The 22,779-nt window shown below is 37.3% G+C and overlaps 1 protein-coding gene across 2 annotated transcripts in view; it reads left to right on the top strand.

Annotated features, from left to right (window-relative positions):
- Positions 1-22,779, top strand: part of LOC142337630 (uncharacterized) — a 448,376-nt gene that overhangs the window by 369,432 nt on the left and 56,165 nt on the right. For both annotated transcript variants that reach the window (XM_075387006.1, XM_075387005.1), the window contains 6 exons: positions 7,692-7,815; positions 8,056-8,403; positions 17,769-18,206; positions 18,567-18,738; positions 19,302-19,585; positions 19,961-20,120. In XM_075387006.1, coding sequence (XP_075243121.1) covers positions 7,692-7,815; positions 8,056-8,403; positions 17,769-18,206; positions 18,567-18,738; positions 19,302-19,585; positions 19,961-20,120 — 1,526 coding nt within the window. The remainder of the gene's footprint in view (positions 1-7,691; positions 7,816-8,055; positions 8,404-17,768; positions 18,207-18,566; positions 18,739-19,301; positions 19,586-19,960; positions 20,121-22,779) is intronic.

Raw genomic sequence — 22,779 nt, 5'->3', positions numbered from 1 at the left:
TTGGTTTTTTACAATTCAAAGAATTTGAATTGTATTGGGGCGCTGTCTTTTTTTTTTTTTTTAAGATCTGTTCACACATTTTCATGATTTTTGAAGTCAAATTGGAGTAGTGATTTTGGTCACGCCGAAACAGGAAGTGGAGCGAAAAAGCGAGTGGTTTTGCGGCGTGAGATTTTTTCGCTCCAACTTTAAAGTAGAGTGAGAAAACGGTGTTTGAACAAAAATTCGCTTTCTCGCTAGTGGTTTTTTGTTCACATGCGGCAATTTCACTTTGATTTTTACTGTTTTTTCGATTTTTTAGATCGGATTTTTTTCTAAATGGTTTTTCCAATCCATTCATAGTCCGTTCTAGGTCTAGTTTTCTGTTTAGTCAATGAAAATTCTTTGAATTGTACGTCAGGACTTGTCCTGCTATGTTTTTTTGTTTCGTCGTCTGACGCTCTTCTTTCGTTTTACATTTGTTCACACAGCAAAGCTGAAAAAGTCAAATTTTCTGAATGACTTCTTACTCTCACTAACGGCATTTGCGCGCGTGACGTCATTTCTCACTCGCTTTAGCGAAAGTTTTTAGGTTATTTGCGTGATTAGATTATGATCATACGTGACTTACCTCACTCAATAAAATGACTTTTGCACTTTAAAACTTAAGTTTAATTTGAGTTTGTTTAAGGTCAAAGGAACTCATATGTGTAATAACGGTTCCTAACGAGCGGCTTCTGTGGAATGAATTTTAACAACCTTTATTGATTTATCGCTGAATGTTTTTTAGCCCAATTTTTTAAACGGCCTCGATTTTTTTTCAATTTAGATCTGTATCTGTTTCTATCTCTATTATATGGCACGCAGGTCTATTCTTTCGCAGCTATTCCGGCAATCTGCCGGCTATGTTTACAATTCAAAGTTTTTGAATTGCATTGGGGCGCTGTCTTTTTTTAACGATTCGAAGAGGAGTATTGGAGAAGTCCTTTTTTTAATCAATTTTATTGGAGTGAATTTTGAAGCAGGAAATGAAACACGTAAAAAAATTTGGAGTGATTTTGTTGCTGAAGAGTGGAGCGAAACGAGAGTGGTTTTTTATTAGCCGCCCTCATCTTCTTAGCCGGCTATTATAGCGCTCCTATTTTTTTTTACTTCGTCGAATTTTTTGCTTTACCATTTTGCCGCCTTTTCGACATTTTACGTGAAATCTTTTTGACTTCTCTAGGCTAGTTTCTCTCTTCTCTCATTCTGCTAGAAGTGAATTTGATCATCAGTTGCTCAGCAAAGCAATTCAAAATGAACAGAGTCAGTATAAAAAATTGAAGTCAGAAATAGAAATGGGATAAACCCATAAAGCCCAATTTTAGATGCCCGATATTTGAACGTCGTTCCTTTAAGTCCTAGTTACCATCTCTTATGTTTATTGGTTTTGATAGTAGCCCCTGTGGCCTCTCTCTAAAAAACACAGAAGTATGTTCAACTGCGGAATGCCATCAAAATAAATCGGACTTAAAAAAATGTCTTGGTAAAAAAATCTTTTTTTTTTCAATATGCTCTATTCTTTCAATCCCAATCATGCTTATTGGAATCAACGGCGGCTATTTTTCAGGCAATCTGCCGGGTATGTTTGTTCATTTCGCTGTTTTCTAGAGAGCGAGAAATTGAGGTGAAAAAAAATTCTCTAAGCGAGCGAAATTTTTTGTTCACGTGCGGCTTCTTGAAGCAGTTTTTTTCAATTTTTTTTTGGTTAAGAGGCTTGGTTATGGTTTTGTTTTTAATTTTAGGCTGGTTTTGGTAGTGGTTTGAAGGTTTCTGGAAATTTATATGAATTTTATGCTAATTCGGCGGTTTTTCATGTATTTTGCCGATTTTTGGGCTAATTTTTGCGAATTTTTGACTTTTATTTTGTTTTACTGTCGCAAATGGGCACTGAAAAGACGCCTATGACTTGAGCATTTTTAAGTTTACAAGTGGCTACAGTTCTGTGGAAATAAAGCTCTTTTTTGTTAAGAAATATGACGAAAAATGGCGAAAATTGGAACTTTTTTTGTAGTTTTTTGCAGTTTTTCGTTTTTTTTTCTGGTCTTTAGACAAGTTTCTTAGCCCATTATTGCTTGCCTATTGTTTTGCGAGCATTTGGATATCCTATCTGTTGAAAAGAATTTTTGAATTTATGTGCTTTTGAAATATTAAAAAATTTATTAACTTTCTCCTGTTTTTTAGTCAAGGTTGTTTTGTTAGAGCTAATTTTTTCATGATTTGGCTTCAAGTAGTTTTAAAATTTCTCTTAAGTTGTTTTGGTAGGTGCTAGTTGTGTTGATGAAGTTATTTTGGCAGAGATAGTTATTTAGTGATCTGAAGTTATGACGAAATTTGATCAGATTTTTGATAATATTTTAATAGATTTGATTTTTTTTACTTTATATTATGGTTTTGTTTCAAGACAATCCTAAATTAGTGGAGGCACGTTTTTTTCCTGATTAGTAGTTGGATAGCATTCGAGTTGATTTCCACTTCGAGTCGTTTCCGGAGTTCTGGCTATGTTTTTTTAAGATCTGTTCACACATTTTCATGATTTTTGAAGTCAAATTGGAGTAGTGATTTTGGTCACGCCGAGACAGGAAATTGAGTGAAAAATCGAGTGGTTTTGCGGCGTGAATTTTTTTGGCTCTACTTTTAAATTAGAGTGAGAAATCGGCGTTTGAACAAAAATTTGCTTTCTCGCTAGTGGTTTTCTGTTCACATGCGGCAATTTCACTCTAATTTTTACTGTTTTTTTCAATTTTTTGGGATCTTTTTCTGAATGGTTTTCCCAATCAATTCATAGTTAATTCTAGGTCCAGTTTTTTGCTAGAATCAAATTTGCTTTTCTCGCTAGTGGTTTTTTGTTCTCCCTAGCGGCATTTTGACATTAATTTTTTTGTTTTTTTGATTTGATTTATTTCGAAATGGTTTTTCCAATTCACTCAAAGTCCGTTCTAGGTCTAGCTTTTTGTTTAGTCAATGAAAATTTTTTGAATTGTCTGTCAGGACTTGTCCTGCTATGTTTTTTAATTCGCTTTACCTTTTGATTTTTCCTTTTTTAAGTATTTATCATATTTCTTGATTTTTTGGTCGTTATGGGTCAATAATCCTCTTTCATGGCTTGTTTGTACGTTAATGGGTATATTAAATTGCACCAATTTTGTTTTTTTTGTGGATAAGCTTTACGGTCTGAGCAATGATTATTTTTTGTTGAGGTTGTTTGACTTAGTGTCTCAACTTTTGAGTTTTTTTAGGCTGGCGTTGTTCAATTGATCTGCTGATCAGATACACTAGTTCTAAGTTTCACTAGGTCTAGCTTTTTGTTTCGTCAATGAAAATTTTTTGAATTGTACGTCAGGACTTGTCCTGCTATGTTTTTTAATTCGCTATACCTTTTGTTCACGTTTTTCGTTTTACATAAGTCACAATTTTCACCCTTGACTTCTGACTTACTTCAATAACTGTTTCAACTGAATGGGTTTTAAGTTCTTTCAAGCATTGAATTCCGTCATTTTGTGAATATGGTCAATGTCAAAAGAGCTAAATCAAAAGAAACAGCATCAGCCGATAAAGCCCGGTCAATAAGTGTTTTGAATTAAGTTGTCAAAGTTCAATAGAGGGATTGCTAGCTGATATTTGTATTAAGCTTAATACCATTCAGTTCTGAAGCTGAAGTAAGTCTATGTTCAGAATCTTACTGAAGCTGCACACAATTAGAACAGTTTTTGAAACTTTGGAAATTTTTTTGTCAATTTCTATCTCTCCTTTGCTCTGTTTCAATCCCGATGTGCGTCTAGCCCGTCAACGGCGGCTATTTTCGGGCAAACTGCCGGCTATGTTTGTGATTTCTTTGCTCATTCTGATCAATTGGTGCCACCGAAATAAAATTTCTCGATTGATTTACTTCCGAAATGCGCGGTACGCATTATACAGTTCTCAAGAACTAGTGGCATACAAAATGTTCTCGAAATGTTTTCAGTCAACGAAAAGTCGTTGTCATCGTCGTTGAAAGCGTAACGTTAAGAGTCTATTCCCTGTCCGTGACTCCAGAGCGGTTGATACGTTGACATTAATCTCATGCCGTGTTTCAATGGCAACTGATCTCTGATTGGAACTTTTTCATTGTCCTATCCACGCCGCCAGAGCTCCGCCAGTTAGCAAGACACACTTCTGAGAGTGGATAATCGCTGTCTGGTTTGATTCCTTGCCTAGCCATACCACTCCTGTCGATATGGCTCTTATTTCTGAAATCGGTACTACTTCTCACCTTAACGGTGAACTTACACAACGGCAGGTTTGAGCCTCGCTGTTTTTTTTTTTTTTCGTGCATAGAGAACCGTTGAAAGTTCCACGTTGTGATTCTTATGTCTACTTTTGGTGAAGCGGGATTGGGATTGATTGGCTTTTGCGGCCTTCTTTTCTCTCTGCGCCCTGCCTTCCTTCTCTCCCTTCAAGCCTGTTTCAAAACGTCCTATGGTAGGCGGATCATTTCTCTACGTGTTGATATTCCTTTTGTTGTCTCTTCAGCTCGCTGAGGCTGACAGGCGGGGTTCTGCTGTCTATTACTCTCTCAGGTGGCGAAACCTCGAGCGGCTCCTGTCCAGGGTGGAGACAGGTAGAGTTTGTTCGTCCCCTTGAGGTAGCTCTTCTGTCATTTCTCGCTCCTGCGGGTGGTAGACGCAGGTAATTGATCACCTCGTCGCTACCGAAAATGTCTCCAGGCCGGGAGCCCGGGAGCTTTTTCTTCCCTTCGATAATACCCGTCTGTTGCTGGAGGCTCCTGCAAGGGGTGGACGCAGATTGTTTCTCCCCTCGGCGCTGCCTCAGTGACTCCCTGCCAGGGTGAGATAGGGGGCCTTGTTGCAGTTCTTGCATTCAAAAGCTTATCTTTTGGCTTTGGCTATTTGTGTGTTTTCGGCAGGCAGGTGCATTTCTGGTGGATCTACCTTTCACACCAGGTACATTTTATACTATTGCTGGTTGCCTTGCAGCCGCAGATGCCGCAGCAATGGGGGTATCGCTGCATTCACGTTTCTGAGTTTCGTGTGTCCGGTCCTGTTGTCCTGTGTGTTCTTTGTCGCACTGGGTAGGCCCGTGCATTCCCCCGTGTACCGCTCGGAGGTGACACATCCCACAAACACCTGTGCCCAGCTCTTCTTTGTCATAAACTTTATCACCTCCTGTGTCCAGCTTTGCTTTGTCATCATCTTCATCCCCCAGCTGAGGTGAGTGTAACAACAGCAAACCTTGCTCCTAAGCTCTGTAAAAATAAAACATGCGTTTTATTGATCCTCTCAATTATCATAAGCAGGGAAATATTTCAAACTGTCTAATTTGAATCATAGCCTTCTGGTTTTAAATGCTCATCTGACGCTCCAAATTTTTTGCCTACCCGAAACAGAGGAGTCAGTTTGATTATTTTGGCTTTGACTAGCCGAGTAAGCACTTCCAGTCGACTATTATCCTGCTCCTATTTATTTTGCTCATATTTTGTGACATCTTTGCTCATTTTGCTCAATTTGTGTTTGAAAAGTTGTTGCTCTTCAAGGCCACCGGAAAAAATATTTTCTCGATTGATATACTCCGGAAATACGCGGTACCCATCGTACCAGTTCTCAAGAACTAATGGAATACAAAATTTTCTCGAAATGTTTTCTGTCAACGAAAAGCATACAAATGTTTTTAGTAGCCGCCTCAGTTTCCCAGCCGCCAATATAGCGATCCGCATGTTTAGAATCCAAGATTTGGATTGCACTGGGGCTCTGTCTTTTATATTTTTTAAAACATATTTGCACAAATTTTTCAACGATTTTCTTTCAAAACCGGATAAACAGGTAAAGCTCAGCGGGCATTAGTTCCATCAGAGGCCGCGTTTAGTAGTCTCTCAAGTGCTTTGGGCGAAGAAGCTACTACTGAGAAGGCCATAATTCAAAGTTAAAAGGTCATTTTTAGGAGTTTCTGAGCCCAAAATGCTTTCTCGCTTTTTCGTGTTTTTTGGATTTTTTGTTGGAGCAGTTTAAAATAGAGGTTTGTCAAGGTTGATAAAGGTGTTTTGCAAGACATAATTGCTTTTTATGACCATTCTGTGACCTATATATTTTGTTACTATTTACATAAACACGCAAATTTATACTAATTTTTAAAACTTTTTTTAAGTTTTTTAATTTTGTGACATTTTTCGAGGTTTTCAGCAATAGGTGCTAAGAAACCTCCTCTAGAGTTTGATAATAGGTTACTGCATAGTTTTTAGTGATGGTGGAATTGTTTTCAATGTTTTAACATCACAAATTTTTAGCATTTTGTTATTAAAACTTGCAATTTTTCAAATTTTTTGACATTAATTGTCATTATGTTGTCCCCCGTGGACAATGAACTTCCTCAGGGTTTTGACAATATGTTACTGCATGGTTTCTAGTGGCAATGGAATAGTTTTCAACATTTTAATATAATTTTTAGCAGTTTTTTCATTTACCTTCCATTTTCTAATTCATCAGTCTTTTTGAGCCAGTAAAACTATCATTTTTAGATCTTACAGTTAGGTTACTGAACAAATCTCAGAGACAAAAAGTAGTTCGGAACGTTTTAATACAAAATTAAGAAATGTTGTTTTAAAGTTTGATTTTTCAGTTTTTAAGTATTTGTCATATATCTTGATTTTTTGGTCGTTATGGGTCAATAATCCTCTTTCATGGCTTCTGCGTACGTAAATGGGTATATTAAATTGCATCAATTTTCTTTTTCGGTGTATAAGCTTTACGGTCTTAGCAATGATTATATTTTTGCTGAGGTTGTTTGACTTAGTGTCTCAACTTTTGAGCTTTTTTAGGCTGGCTTTGTTCAATTGATCTGCTGATGAGATGCACTAGTTCTAGGTTTCACTAGTTGCATTTCAGGGCTTGTCCTGTTATGTTTTTTTTCTGTTTATCAAAACGGGATAAAGAATTAAAGCTCAGCGGTCATCAAATTTCTTTAGTTGCCCTCAGCCGTGTTCAGTAGTCTCTCAAGTGCTTTATGTGGTGAAGCTACTGGGAAGGCCGTAATTTAGGGTTAAAGGTGAATTTTGGGAGTTATTGAGCCCAAAATTTTGCTTTTTCGCTTTTGGTCATTTTTTCGATTTTTTTTGGACCAGTCTGAAATTGATGTTTGTCAAAGTTGATAAAGGTCTATTGCAGGACATAATTACTTTTTGTGACCATTTTTTAAGCTCTATATGTTCTGGTGCTCCAACGGAACGCGCAAGTTTAAACTAATTTGTCCATTTTTTCAAGTTTTGTCATTTTTTGAGTTGTTCAACCCCAGGTGCCAAGGAACCTCCTCTAGGGTTTGCTAGTAGGTTACTGCATAGTTTTTAGTGGTAACCAAATGGTTTTATATGTTTCAAAGTCACGATTTTTGCAGTTTTTTGGTTAAACTTGCATTTTTCAATTTTTTTTTTACATGGTCATTATTTGAGTTGTTCCAGCCCTAGAGGCCAGGGAACCTCATCTGGGGTTTGATAATTGTTTACTGAAGTTTCCTTGGCAACCGAGCTCTTGGGAAACAATGCCGGTGATTTTCTGAAAAGGTCTAGAACCTAGTTGTTCGGATGAATTATCAAGATTTTCAAGAACGCTTGATGAAATGTTTTGTAAAAATAGATTGCGAAGCTGATGTAAGTAAACAGAACTCATAATGTAAGTTTTTTGAAGGCAACAACAGCAGCTTTCAATGAGGCCTTTCATCGGTGGTGCTAGTGGAACTGGGGGAGCAAGTGGCAGAACCACAGTGTCAGTTGATGTCAATCCTCTCTCGCCCGACCAGATCTCCGTCGAGGTAATTACTCTAGTGTCATGAAACGTTGCACTGAACTCGAGGTCAAGTTAAATTAGTTAGCATTAGCATATGGTTAGCATTAAAATGATGTTTGAAGAAAAATCAGTTTGACTAATCAGGCATCAAAGTTGCAGATAGTAATTTTCGGTTTTTTCGAAATGGCATAAGTTCGATTCTCTACAGAAGTACGCTTCTCAGATTCTATTGTATTTATTTTTACCATAAATTGTGCTTTTGAAGGTTGAAAATGAAAACTACAACCGGAAAATGATAACCGAGCAATCCAGCAGCACACGTGTTGGAGCGAGTGGGGTTAAGTTTGACATGAATGCTACCGAAAGGATGTCTGGTTCCGGTGATCAAAACGTTTCATCGTCTAGACCTCCGCCTCCAACTAGGTCTGAAGTATCGCGAACATCTGCAGCAAGTGCCAATGCATTGGTTGCTAAGAGCCAACAAGGTGCTACTGGGAATGTGAATGGCAATGTGCAAATGAGAGGGTATAACAGACCACCGTCGGCGCACCACAGAGCGAAGTCTGTTTCAACGTCATCAGAGGAACAGGAGGGTGAATACGAGAGCAGTGAAGTTAGTAAAAAATCCATCTAATCAGCCGTACCTTAGAGGGCATGTTTAGTTTGAAAAATGAAAGAAGATTATACTGCGTGTAGCAATTAGGAACGTTTCATCATATGAATTTTTGTAGCAAGGGGGAAGACATAGCTCTCAAATTATAGTTTTGTCCGCTTCTGTGAAATCAGCGAATAAATGCTTTTTAATGTTTGTTTATGGGAGATGGGGTCTAATTTGTGATTTGTATAATATTGGAATTTGGCAACATTTAAGTAACATCTTGACGAGGGGATCTCCGGTCTTAGAACTGTATCTTTACTTTTGCAGTTGAGCCCTGATAGCCATGCACAATTGATAGCCACCGCAAACCTTGTTCTGCAGACTGCTGCTTTCAGTGGCTAAGTTGCCTATTTGTCTTTATTTTGCCTAGTGTGAGCCTCAACACGCGAGTTTTTTAATGGCCGTAAAATATAATGATCTTAACTATTTTGCGGTTGTCGCAGTTTTTGTTTTGACCTGCCTTTTCACTTGCTCTCTCACTGAAGCTCGATATGACTTTGTCATATCTTCTGTAACTGGGTTTGAGTAAATGTCGTCTTTTTTAACACTCCGATGCGTTAGTTCTTGATAAGCTTTTTCGAGTGTCTTACTGACGCTTGACTTCTTGAAATGTGTGTGACCTAAATTGCTTTCATTCACAAGTACTTAAGCGACGGAAGTAAATGGGATCTATACACGGAAAGTTTTAAAGTGGGTGTATCTTCGTGGTTAAGAGCTCAGGCTTGTGTGCAGAGACCGCCGATTCGATCCCTTATCTAGGTAGGATCTTCGAGAGCAATTCGTCCGACGTTAGTGGATTTAGGTTTAGTCTGAAATTGATGTTTGGAAATCACCAATCATCGAAAATGATGAGATATAAAAACATAATATGAGTGACAGTTTTTTGAGTGGCAGTTGGTCATTTAAACCCCCTCGTTCTTCATTTTGTCATTATAACCGACTCAATTTTAACGCCAGCCTATCACTCCCAACTACACCTCACTTCACCCGCCCCCTTCCTCAACGACAGTTGGCTACTAACAAAGCCAAGCTCGCCTGTCGTTTGAGAGCAATCGTTTGAGGTTATGTTGAAATAAGTCATTTCTAACCTTAATAAAATGAACTGATACTGGAGCAATTATTACTTTTTAATTGCTCTTAAACGAAGTTTAAGAAAGAAAAAAAGAAAGAAAGAATAAATTTCTCCTTTTTATGATAAAATAAATCAATTTAAATCAACAATTTAATTAGATTATTATCAACATTATTATATATCATAATAACAAAAGATATCTCGGAGAGGACAGATAGACGGGGCTATTAAACCCACCTAGTATCTGCCCTGGCTAAACTCAAATAGTTAAGAAGAGAAAAAAACGATAACTAAAATTTTTGATGCTGAAAACGGAAAAAGAAACGGTTTTTAAGCTCCAAAACAATTCTTTTTTTTGAACTCTATAACTACTACTCTATCACTGTATGCTGTCTTGATTTCCGAGAGTTACGCTGATTCCTGGCAAATATAAATAAAAGAAAGTAAAAAAAATTCTGCAATTCGAATTTCTTCGTCGATTTTCTATGTGTAGACTTCGTTATTTTCCAAAAATAGTACCATTTTTGAGGCCTCTTTGTAAGTACCACTTTAAGTGCCGTAACAATTTTTGACAAGAGTTCATGGAATAGAAAAATTGAAAAAAAAAATTGGAGGGTGTTGGGCAAGGAAAAAAATTACTTAAAAATGTGGGATACCAGCTCCTCATTATTCAGCAAGTAACTTTCTTTAAATACCGTATTGAACTATTGGGTTAACATTGCTTCGATAGTAATCAATTAGCTGTTTTCGGGGTACATATTGACGCAGCTTACATATAATACCACACTGTTTTGAGAGTCTTTTCTTAATATACTCTACATGTGATTGAAAACTTAACTTACTATCTACATAGATTCCGAGATACTTACAAAGATTACGAACTTCAATAAAAACATCATCAAACTTAAACACTGATTTGGAAGCACTATTTTTATTCCTTATATTCATTTGTACTGTTTTATCCATATTTAGTATTTTTTTATTAGCAATCAACCAATTATTGATGTTTTGCAGATCTCCTTGCACTAAATTATCGTCTTTGTTGATTGCGGTGAGGTTTGTATCATCCGCAAACAATATAACATCAAGACACTTGCAAACTAATGGCAGATCATTGATATAAATGAGGAACAATAAAGGACCGAGAATTGAGCCTTGTGGAACCCCACAAACTGTCGAATTCCACGATGAGCAAGCTCCATTTACAATAACCCGCTGTTGTCTCCCTTTTAAGTATGTTGCTATCCAATTTAGAGCTGGGCCCCTAATGCCATTGTTTTCGATCTTTTTAATAAATATCATGCTCAATGGTATCAAAAGCTTTTTTAAGATCAAGAAAGAAACTGATTACGTTTACATTTTGACAATTCAATCTTTTTTTTTCAAGTAATTCAACAAGAGCGTCAATAGTGCTGTGTTTGGTACGAAACCCAAATTGTCTATTGAAGAGCAAATTTTGATATTCCATGTAAGCATATATGCGAATGAACAATGCACGCTCTATAATTTCACTCCATACAATTAGCAGAGAAATTTGTCTGTAGTTATTTTCATCTAGTTTAGATCCATCCTTGTGAAGGGGAATTACTTTGGCCTTTTTCAGATCATCGGGAAATATTCCTTCTTCGAAAGATTTATTGGTTATCTGGGTTAGGTATGGAATCGTAACATTTGATGATAATTTGACTATGACATTTGAGATATCGTCAACACCAGATGAAAATTTACTGTCTAGATTATCAATGATTTCCCTAACCTCATCAACTGTTATTGGCTTTAAATACATTGAGTGGTTAACTTCGTCCATCTTAGGTAAAGGAATGTCTTTAATATTTTTTCAACTTCGGACCAACATTGGTGAAGAATGTGTTACATTCCTCAGCGATGTCAGCGCTCCTTGGATGAGTGCATCGTGCATTGCATGTCTCCAACGCAGGTACTTGTGAACTTTTTCGAGTTGTTCCTTTGATATCACTTAGTAACTTATATGTTTGCCTTGAGTCTCCAATAATTGATTCGAATTTTTGCGCATAACTCTTTTTTTAGCTTTTTTAACACTTTTTCCAAACTTGTCGCGTAATAATTTGAATTTTTTGCTGCCTCATTATCTTGCGGATTTTGTTTCATGCTACGATGTGCTTTATTTTTTTTTTGAAGCGCAGGTTTTTAAGTGAGTTGGTAAACCATTTCGGTACTTTTGATTTTTTATCAGCCAAGCATTTTAGAGGAGCGTACTTGTTAGTGGTTTCCAGGAAAAGGTTGTTGAATTTAGTAAACAATTCATTGGTAGCATCAATTTCTAAAAATTGACATCGATTCCTTAGGCTCCAGTATAAATCAGTTAAATAATTCGACAGTTGTTCTTGGTCTTTTATAAAGCTTATATCTCTAAATGGCAAATAGTTTTGTTCAGTATCAACATTAATTGGCCACTTCATTAGGATCGGATAATGATCTTCAAAGTTTTCATGCGTTAGTACACTAAATTCAGGGCTGGCAAAATTTTGATATATAAAATGATCTAGACAAGTTGAGGAATTAGAAGTTTCCCGGGTGGTTTCAAAATTAGCAAGCTCAAAATCATTAGAAGATATCGTGAATAGGTAATTTGATTGTAATTGATTCTTTACATGAGTGTCGATGTTAAAATCACCAGTTATAACGGTTGGACAATTTAAGGAAGTTAAATCATTCAAAAAATTATCCAATTTTTCGACGAATTTTAGTTTATTTGTTCTTGGTGGATTGTAGACAGTAGCCAATTTAAACTTGTATTTTTTGTACTGTAATGAGACCAGAAGAGTCTCTTCCATTTCTGTTGAATGTGTTTCTAACAAGGACATGGAATCCTGAATTTGTATCATAACACCTCCGCCATGTGTATTTCTATTCTTAACTGCATAATTATTATAGCCTGGAACCAATAAAGAATCGATGTCATCGTTATCAGTTAATCAAGTTTCAGTGAGACATGAGATTTGGTGGAGACTCAAGACTATGTATAAGTGCTTCCAAATCATTTAAATGCTTTTTTAACGAACGAACATTCACATTTAATATAGACATAGTAGTTGGTTTGAGGACAACATCATTTAGCACAGAAATGGAAAGGTTTTCGGTTTCACTAATATTCATAGTAGGATCGAAAACAGTTCTTTAAATCATGTAGACTATAACCAAGATTAAATGCACCTTCATATAAATTAAGAATTTTGTAAACACGGTTGTCATCTTTTTTGGTGTACAATATAGAACCATCTTTTGTATATGCTGAATTTATTCGGTTGTCCTGTTTCATCATGTTGAGGAACATCACTCTTGGTCGGCTAATGTCTTCGAAAATTCGAATAATACTTCCTTTTTCAAACAAAACTTTCTTTTTTCGCAATACATCGATCTTAGCAACCCGCCTGGAAAATTTGACAATTGGCTTGACCTGGCCTTTGCGAGAGGGTAGCCGATGAGCAATAGAATTATCCTTTACATCGACACATGTTTCTAAGGTGTTAGCTAGCGCAAGCACTTTCTCCATCGTTTGATGTAAACTTTCGCCAAGAGGTTGCCCGTTCTCGTTTAAGTCTTCCTGAAGACCAAGAATTTTGACGTTGTCGCATCTATTGCAGGTTTCGAGTCGCTCTGCCTCGCATCTTGCCAACATTTCATTCTTCGTGTCAACCAACTCAATGTCTCGCCCCACATTATCGATGATCTCCATTTTCGCCTTTTTCACTGCTTCTTCGATCATGGTGTTGAACGTACATTGCATTTCACAGACAATGTTTTCTATTCTGTTAGGGATTGCATTGTTGATTGTGCTAACTATTGTGCCTTCAATTTTCTTCCAAATATTAGTTGTAATCATCTCACATTCGTTTAAGGGACTTAGTTCTTGTCAAGATCTTTTTGTCGTGTTCTTCTTTTCGCCCGGTGTTATTGGGGTTTGATCGTAGGGTCTTAGTGCAGGCATTGCGTTGTCATTACTCGCGTTTGCATCTGTTTGCAATTCCACTTCAAACTGATTGGGTTCAGTGGGTTCTTCACTTTAGGACATTTTCACTTCTCTGAAACTACTTAATAAGTTTATCACAACAATTAGGCTAATAAGTTTAGCAATTATATTAGTCTTGTCGGTCTTTTTGCGCTTTTTCGTTTGACCAATTTTTTGTCTGACGCTTTTGACTTTTCGTCCTCAAAAACGGGATAAACAGGTAGCGCCCGGTGGCCATTAAGTGCTCTTAGAGCCTTTCAGCTCTGTTTCAGCTCTGTTTTGGAGACTTATACTTGTGGTGTGAAGGGCGGTCCCCCCACTATTGCCCCCTCCCGCGCTGCCCCCCCACCTACTGTAGCCCCCAGCAGCCCTCGTTTCACCCCCCCCCCCCCACCCCCCCGCCTCCCTCCGTTTCTAGTTATTGACGAACAACCGCTCGATAAAAACACGCAAAATTAATACTACTTTGCACAATTTTTTTCAAGCTTTTCGAAAATTCTGGACATTTTTTTTGATTTTTTAGCCTTTGTTGTCAAAGAACCTCCTCTAGGTTTTAGTAATAGGTTACTGCATAGTTTCTAGAGGTAATGGAATGGTTTCAATATTTTAACATCACGAATTTAAGCATTTTTTGGCAAAACCTCAAGTTTTTTCAAATTTGACATTTTTTTCCTTATTCAGGTCTTTCCAGACGCAGGGCCAGAAAACCTTCTAAGGGGTTCGATAATGAGTTACTGAGAAATTTTTATTGGCCATGGAATAGTTTTTCAAGTTTAAATGTAAAAAAATTTTAGCAGTTTTTTTTTATAAAGTGTCCTTTTTTCATTTTTTAAAATTTTGGTCGCTTTTTAGGATTTGCAGTCAGACTGAAGAGGCAATGAACCTACTCTAGGGTTCAAAAATAGGTTACTGTATAATTTCTAGATGTAATGGAATGTCCTGCAAGTTTTTAACATCTCGAATTTTAGCATGATTGATAATTTGTGCATTTTTTTTTCAATTTTTTTGACATTTATAGTCATTATTCAGGTTTTTTGAGCCTCAAGTGTCAGAAAACCTCCGTTAGGGTTTGATAATAAGTTAATGGAGAGTTTTTGTTGGTCATGGGTTAGTTTTCAACTTTTTAATATCAAATTTTTAAGCAACTTTTTTTTTATATAAAACGTGCAATTTGTTTTTAATTTCTGTCGTTTTTTAAGTTTCTCTAGCCTCAAGAGCCGCGGAACTTCCTCTAGGGTTTGATAATATGTAACTGCATAGTTTATAGATGTAATGGATTGTTTTTCAAGATTTTAATATCACGAATTTAAGCACTTTTTAAAAATACGTGCAATTTTTTCTTGTTTTCGAATTTTTTCCGGCACCAGGGTCCCTGGGACCTCCTCCAAGGTTTTATAATAAGCTGCTGCATAGTTTCTGGAGTTAATAAAATGGTGATTAATTTTTAACTCCAGCTTTAGTAATTTTTGAATAAAATTGAAAATTTTTTCTAATTTTGGAAAATTTTTCCAAGTGTATTGATCTTTATGAGCCAATGAAACTATTTCAGGCTTGATACTGGCATACTGGATAATCTCTCGAGACAATGAAATGGTTCTTGAGATACTAATATCTTCATTTTTCGCAAGATGTTAAAATTTGCAATTGTTTTAAAAATTTTTCAATATTTGTCCTTTTCTGAGTCTAGCGACCATTACTGGCCAACGAAATTTTTTTAAGTCTTGGAGATGGTTTGCTCGACAGGACTTTCGAGACAAAAAATGGTTTTGAACTTTTTGTACAGTGAATTTGAAAACTTTTGTTTTCAATTTTGCTTTTTTTCAGTTTTATTATTTTTGATTTGTTTACTAACAAGGCTAGAAAACTAGAATATTCCTTTTTCTCTTTCTCTCTTACGGTCTGGGTTCCTTCCTTCTCGTTTTTGTTCACGTTATCTCTCTCTATCTCTATCTCTGTCTCTATCTCTCTTTTTGCTGATGCCGCACTTCAGCTGCTGTTATATGGCGTAATTTCATCATCTCTGATCCTCATTAACAATGCAATGAGTTATAGTAGAAATGTTTTTTATCATAATTAACTTAACAGGCACTTCTTAGGAAATCTTTCTAATTGATCTCAAAAGCAATCCGTAGAAATATATTAATCCTGCTTGTCTCTTTTATGAAATTTTTGGCTTGGCCGATTTTTCGCGTGACCCATTTGACTTTCGTCTTCAGAAACGGGATAAAGAGGTAGCGCCCAATTTGCATAAAGTTCTCTTAGAGCCGTTCAGTTCACTAGTTTTCAAGTATGCAATTAACAGAAACTGTTTTGGAGACTTATACTTATGGTGTGAAGGGCGGTTTTTAGAAATTGATCCTACACCCCCGCCCCCACATCAGTCCCCCAACTTTTGCTCCCCCGCTGCGCTCACCTGGCGCCCCTTCAATTAATCTAAAGCTATCAGTCCCCCAATCCACTTTTGCTTTCCCGCTGCGCTCACCTGGCGCCCCTTCAATTAATCTAAAGCTAGCTTCACTAAACCGCGACTGGCTACTGACGAAGCCAACCGCTCGCCGGTCGTTTGAGAGCAAATCGCCCGACGTTAGTAGGTTATGTTATTACTTTTAATTGATTGAATTTTTACTTTCTGACCAAAAATTCTTATCTGACGCTCAACATCTTCTTTGCTTATTTGAAATAAAGGAATCAGTTTGAAGATATTTTAATAGGTTAATATCTGGGTCCATTTTTTGCCCATTGCTCCATTACTTCTTTGCTCATTCTGCTCAATTCATGTTCGAACAGTTGATGGTCAGCAAAGCAACCTCAAATAAATGCTGTTACATCTGAGAAAATAAAATGGAAAGAGATGAACTCATAAAGCACGGTTATCAATAACCATTAACGGGCTTCTTAATTAGCGGCAGCGTCATCTTTCAGCTGTCATGCGACTTTTCGTTCTGCCATTTTTTTTTGCCGGAGAGATTTTCGTGTCGGGTCATTTGACTTGTCCTTAAAAACGGGGTCTCTGAGAGAAGTTCTGTGAATCATGGTGTGAGTAGAGGTTTCTCTTGTGGTTATGACACGCTCGTTCCACCCCTGTTACTCTATTCCCCAGCTCCGCTAGACACTCCGCTCCAACAATCTCAGTTAAGTCCCACCTAATGATTCCACTTTTATCTAATGATTCATCTTTAATTGCTCTCAAATGAAGTTTGTATCAATATATTAGTCCTTTGCTTTTTTATGCGACTTTTTGCTTGACTGATTTTGTGTCTGACCCATTTGACTTTGCGTCCTCAAAAATAGGATTAACAGGTAGCGCTCGGAGGGCATTAAGTGCTCTTAGAGCCCTAAGCCTTACTATGCTCTAAGAAATGCGATTCCTGTTTTGAGGAGAAAATTTTATGTTGTGAAGGGCGGTTCTTAATCTTAAAAGTTTGACCCCCTCAGTCATCCCCCCATTCCCCTCTCCCCCTCCTAACACACCCATTGTCCATTTTCATCCACCTGTCGATTTATACGCCCCTCTCATCTATCTTTCGAAACTATTGCTGACATCCATAAGCCCCAGCTGGCTGCTACCGAAGCGAACCGCTCGTCGGTCGTTTAAGAGAAATTCGCCTGACGTTATTCGTTTATGTTTTCACGCTTCGAATTTCTCCTCGTGTTGGTATTTTATGCAATTTTTCGTCTGACCGATTTCACCTCTCATCTAAGGAAATGGGTTCAAGTCATAAAGCCAAAGGTTTTAAAACGCAGCAGTGGTACTAAAGTTTTACAAATCTTAAGTGTACAGTTCACCAAAACTGTTGATGCAGAAATTCATGGTTTGAAGGAAAATATTAGGATGTTTGTACTTATTGGCGAACTCGTCACTAATTTTTGTGTCAATGGGTCTTCGCTAATAAAGGCTATGCTGGCTAATACTGAAGCCAGCCTCTGGACATTTTTTGTGAGCAGAGCTTGTTTTAGGATCGCTCGTACCCGTCAATATATTAAGTGTTTTAGTTGTTGCTCTGAAGTTTTGTTTTCGAACATTGGATTTTAACAGTAGCTTAGTTCAATGTATATTAAATAATCGGCCGCTATGCTAAATTGCTGCTGCAATTCTTTGATTCTTGCATGTCATATGCCAATCAGGCATCTATTTCGACAATTTAGCAAAGAAACCGTCAATTCGTTATTAGCTTCATTATTTTGTTCTCTTAGATATTTGTTTTAATCTCAGCCGCGAAAAAATTAATCCGGCTAATTCATGCCTTTTTGTATCCATAGGAAGAAGATTCAGAAGTATCACGTGAAAAAACGGTCGGCTTCTCAGATGACGTCACGCTGACAACAGCCTCGAGCTCTGTGCACGCGAGACACGACTCAGACGCCAACAATCCAATCAGTGAAGACTCAACATACCCGTCAACTGGGCAAGCAACAGATCTAGTTACTGATGAAATGCGATTGGTTGGAATTGAAAGCGTCGTTCAATTGAGACGGAAAAAACAACCCACAAGGGAGGCAACTTTTTTGGCTCGGAGAGATACGCCGCATCACAAGAAAGGTAAACGTCTTCTTGTGGGAGATTCAGATGCTCAGAGGTCCGAGTTGACCGAAGAGGAATTACAGCAGATCTTGTCTGGTGCAAGTCAGCATTACCCGACGTCTCCCAATTCAAACAAACCTCAACAAGGGCAACCGTACCTGCTGTACAGCGACCAGGTAGAAATTAGACTGTTCGTGACAAACATTGACTTAATTACCGGATTAACCTAGCTGATCTGGATCAAATTTCAAAGTGAAAGCTTCGATATCTTCTAGTTTTAAGGTGTTTCGAAGCTCATAGTCCTGAAGTTCCTGCATTACCTATTTTTTATTTTTCACAGTGACTTGAGTGCAATTGTTGTCTTTATGTGGCATGTAGATGCCAAGACAGGACAGAGTGTGGTGTCGCTAATGCTCATACTGCGAAATCTGTTACTGGCTGGGGTACAATTCATTGCCACGATACAATAAAATAGCAACCACATCTTGGGCAACGAGTTCAGCGCATAATGTCATACGCTTAACTGACTTTTTCAGGATAAGTACGAGTTCGAAGATCGGCAGTTTGTGTCTGTTGTGACGAGAGGAGCTGGCGTGGGATTTGGTCTGACAATAGCAGGTGGCAGAGGATCTCAAGTTCCCTACAGACCAGGAGACGAAGGCATCTTCCTGTCAAATGTTATCGTTAACAGTCCAGCTTTCAATGCAGGCAAGTAACTGTAGCCAGTCGGTTGAACAGCTTTTTTTGGTGCTGTTTGTTCTCTGATTGTTCTCTGTAAATAAGTTATTCTTATGTTGACGCTTTAAAAGCAACATAATAATAATAATAATAATAATAATAATAATAATAATAATAATAATAATAATAATAATAATAATAATAATAATAATAATAATAATAATAATAATAATAATAATAATAATTTTGGTTCCTACGTAATCGCAGCGGAACAGCATTAGGCCTATAGTAGCCTGTTCTCAGCTGCCCTTTTTCTTATTATTCCCCACATTTCAGACTATTCTTTCTATGAGCAGCATTGCTCTTTTTTTGGTGACTACGGCCACTTTTTTTTGCGTCTGAAACTTTCACGTGGTACCATCATTGCAGCCAGCATTGGTCAGGCTATGGTCAACCTGAAGCTATGGTTAAGTAAGAGCTCATCCTTACACAGACAGCTTCACGGAGGCAGGGGATTAAACTCTCAATCATTGGCGTGTGAATCACACACCTTACCTCTCGGCTATCACGCCATAAATGGGAAGTCTTTTCAGGTCTGCGAGTTGGGGATAAAATTTTGAGCGTCGATGGTAGTGAACTAACTGGCGCGGACCACGCTACGGCGGTGGACATACTTCGGAACACAATGGGTGTCTCTATCACTCTGACAGTGGAAAGAAGGATCTACCGCCTCAGTCCCGCTGTCGACTCACAAGTTCCTGGAGGAGATGGTAGACATCATCTTGACTCAGAGGAATCCGAGAGTATCACGTCAGACAGTCATCATCAGCAACATCAACTTAACCAGAGCAATTCCCTTTCATCACCTCAGCGAGTGGTGAGAAATTTCGACTTCATTGTTAGCAAATTCCATCAATTTGGTAGTGAAATTTCAAAAATTAAATTTTCTCCTTGTTTCAAGAGTCTAAAATGAGACTGATTTTGCATCTATAGCTCTGCATTCGGGGGGGGGGGGGGGGAACTCGTTAACTATGATAGCGTTTTTTAACCAGAAAAATACTGCTAAGAAGATCGTTGTAAAAAGTTTCTGGTACGTGGCGAATGACAGAATGCTGGCTTTTTTTGTAGATGTTGAGCCATTTTGAGAAACTTGAATGCTGTTTCCATAGTGTCTAAGCACACTGTTGTTGTTGATAGGAATTTATGCGCCGTCTTTGTTGTACGAGTTGATTTGGTCGTATTTTTTGTTTAGAAATCGCCAGTGGGCTCCAGCTCCAGCAATTCCAATTTTCAACAACCACGCAAGCAAAAACCACATCAAGTGAACTACATAAATATTGGACCAGCTAAAAGCAATGGGTTTGACCATAACAGCTCTAGTGTACCGCTCGCTTCTCCTTTCTTCACCATAGGTTTGTGCGACTTTCGGTTTCATTTCTTCACCGTTAAAATTGAGCCGTTATTGTAAATGTCTTTTACAGATTTTTACGATCGGAAAGTTTTCTGTCGTTTTTTTTTTTGGTTGTTTGTTCAGGTGTTCAGAAAAGTGACTTTTACACTTTCTAACTAAGTTCAATTGTGGACACAAAATTATTAATATTAACTGTGACAAGGCTAGGTTGGGATGGTTATGACCAATTCGATTTCATTTTTAATAGCCGCACAGCGATAGCTGGGGCTATTATTGGCCTTCTCTTGGTTTTTTTTTACAATTCAAAGAATTTGAATTGTATTGGGGCGCTGTCTTTTTTTTAAGATCTGTTCACACATTTTCATGATTTTTGAAGTCAAATTGGAGTAGTGATTTTGGTCACGCCGAAACAGGAAGTGGAGCGAAAAAGCGAGTGGTTTTGCGGCGTGAAATTTTTTCGCTCCAAATTTAAAGTAGAGTGAGAAAACGGTGTTTGAACAAAAATTCGGTTTCTCGGTAGTGGTTTTTTGTTCACATGCGGCAATTTCACTCTGATTTTTACTGTTTTACTGTTCACTCGATTTTTTTACTGTTCACTCGATTTTTTGGATCGGATTTTTTTCTAAATGGTTTTCCCAATCCATTCACAGCTCATTCTAAGCCTAGTTTTATGTTTGAATTAAATTTTCATTTCTACTAAACGCAATGCTTTCTGCAGATATCTTCAATAGAGCAGATTTTTGAAATGTTGTTAGGATGCGGCTCCCTTGCTGACTTTTTTTTTTGCAGATTTCGAGTTTTTTTTCTGCGCCAATTGCACTTTGGTTCCAAAAACTCCGTACACCAGGAGATTTTAAGGGTCGAAAACATCAAATAAACAACATGTTGTGTTTAATAAATTTTTGTAGTACCGCTTTATTCGGGGTTTAGCTTTTTAAACATCTAGTAGAATATTTATTTGTTTTTGTACAAGTTTCAGAGTTGCTTGAGTCAATTTCCTATTCTATAATTTGACAAAACGCCATATTTCTTCAATATTGCTCTCATCGTTCTCCTGGAGATTGTAAAGTTCGCGCTTTTGTTCTAGAATATTCTTTGACTTCTCAAGTAACTTTTTCAGGCTTGTCTTTCATTTTCGAGTGATCTCATTGCTCTCACTCCGAAGTACAGTATGTTGCTAAAGCAAAAGCGATTGTAAGATAGGAAATCACAAGGGACTGATTGCCGAGTGATGAATGGTGCTGTCGAGATCTCCGGAAGTCGGAGTTTGGATCCCTCCCTGGTCGCATCGTGTTCCCCCCATAAAGAAAAAATATCTAGGCTACTGTCCCTGAATTGAATTGCGCCATCTGTGGTTCGAGAGATTTTTCAAAATTATTTGGTTTATGTTGATGCATGCTGAGCTCTGCATCTCCTCGATTTTAAGTTGAGTTGTGTTTGCTCATAAAATTCCACTATTTTGTAGAGTAAGAGCATTGCAAACAGTTAATTCTACAAATTTCTACAAAAAATGCTTAAAGAGCACAATTCATGTTGTACTTAAATTTTTGGTACCATATTGTTTTTGGTACCATATGGCATTTTTTTTATTAATAGCCGCACAGCGATAGCTGGGGCTATTATTGGCCTTCTCTTGGTTTTTTACAATTCAAAGAATTTGAATTGTATTGAGGCGCTGTCTTTTTTTTTTTTTTAAGATCTGTTCACACATTTTCATGATTTTTGAAGTCAAATTGGAGTAGTGATTTTGGTCACGCCGAAACAGGAAATGGAGCGAAAAAGCGAGTGGTTTTGCGGCGTGAATTTTTTTCGCTCTAATTTTAAAGTAGAGTGAGAAAATGGTGTTTGAACAAAAAATCGGTTTCTCGGTAGTGGTTTTTTGTTCACATGCGGCAATTTCACTCTGATTTTTACTGTTTTTTCGATTTTTTGGATTGGATTTTTTTCTAAATGGTTTTCCCAATCTATTCAAAGCTCATTCTAGGCCTAGTTTTTTGTGTGAATTAAATTTTCATTTCTCGTTAGTGGTTTTTTTGTTCACATGCGGCATTTTCACATTGATTTTCTGTTTTTTTTTCTTATTTTTTTATCAGAATTTTTTAAAAATGGTTTTCTCAATTCACTCTTAGTCCATTCTAGGTCTGGTTTTTCTGTTTAGTCAATGAAAATTCTTTGAATTGTACGTCAGGACTTGTCCTGCTATGTTTTTTATTTCGTCGTCATGATTTTTGTTACGACCATATGACGCCACAGCGACTTTTTGTTCATTCGTTCATGAAATTTCAACTGAATTGCATGTGTGACGTCATTTTTCGCTCTTAGTGGAGCGAGTTTTTTTGTTCATGCGCGTGATTAAATTTTTGGTCACACTTGACTTACCTCACTCTCAAAAATGACTTCCTCACTTTGAAATTGACTTTTATTTACTTTAATTCAAAGAGATAAGGTCAAATGGGTGTGTGTAACTCTAAATGAAGGTTATTTCAGATCAGCTAATAGAGGCAGCAATAACTTATACAGATTTTTAATCAAAATATAACAGATCAGCCTTCAATGAAAAGACGAATTTTTTCGGTCTGTCTTTTTTACTGCTTTTTTTAGACGGCCGATCTACGAATCTATTGCGGCTATTTTCTGGCAATCTGCCAGCTATGTTGTTT

This window comes from Convolutriloba macropyga, chromosome 4 (genome assembly GCF_964194025.1).
Source record: "Convolutriloba macropyga chromosome 4, txConMacr16.3, whole genome shotgun sequence".
Lineage (NCBI taxonomy): Eukaryota > Metazoa > Xenacoelomorpha > Acoela > Convolutidae > Convolutriloba > Convolutriloba macropyga.
Note: the sequence above shows the minus strand (reverse complement) of the source record. Positions and strands in the feature narration are given on the sequence as shown.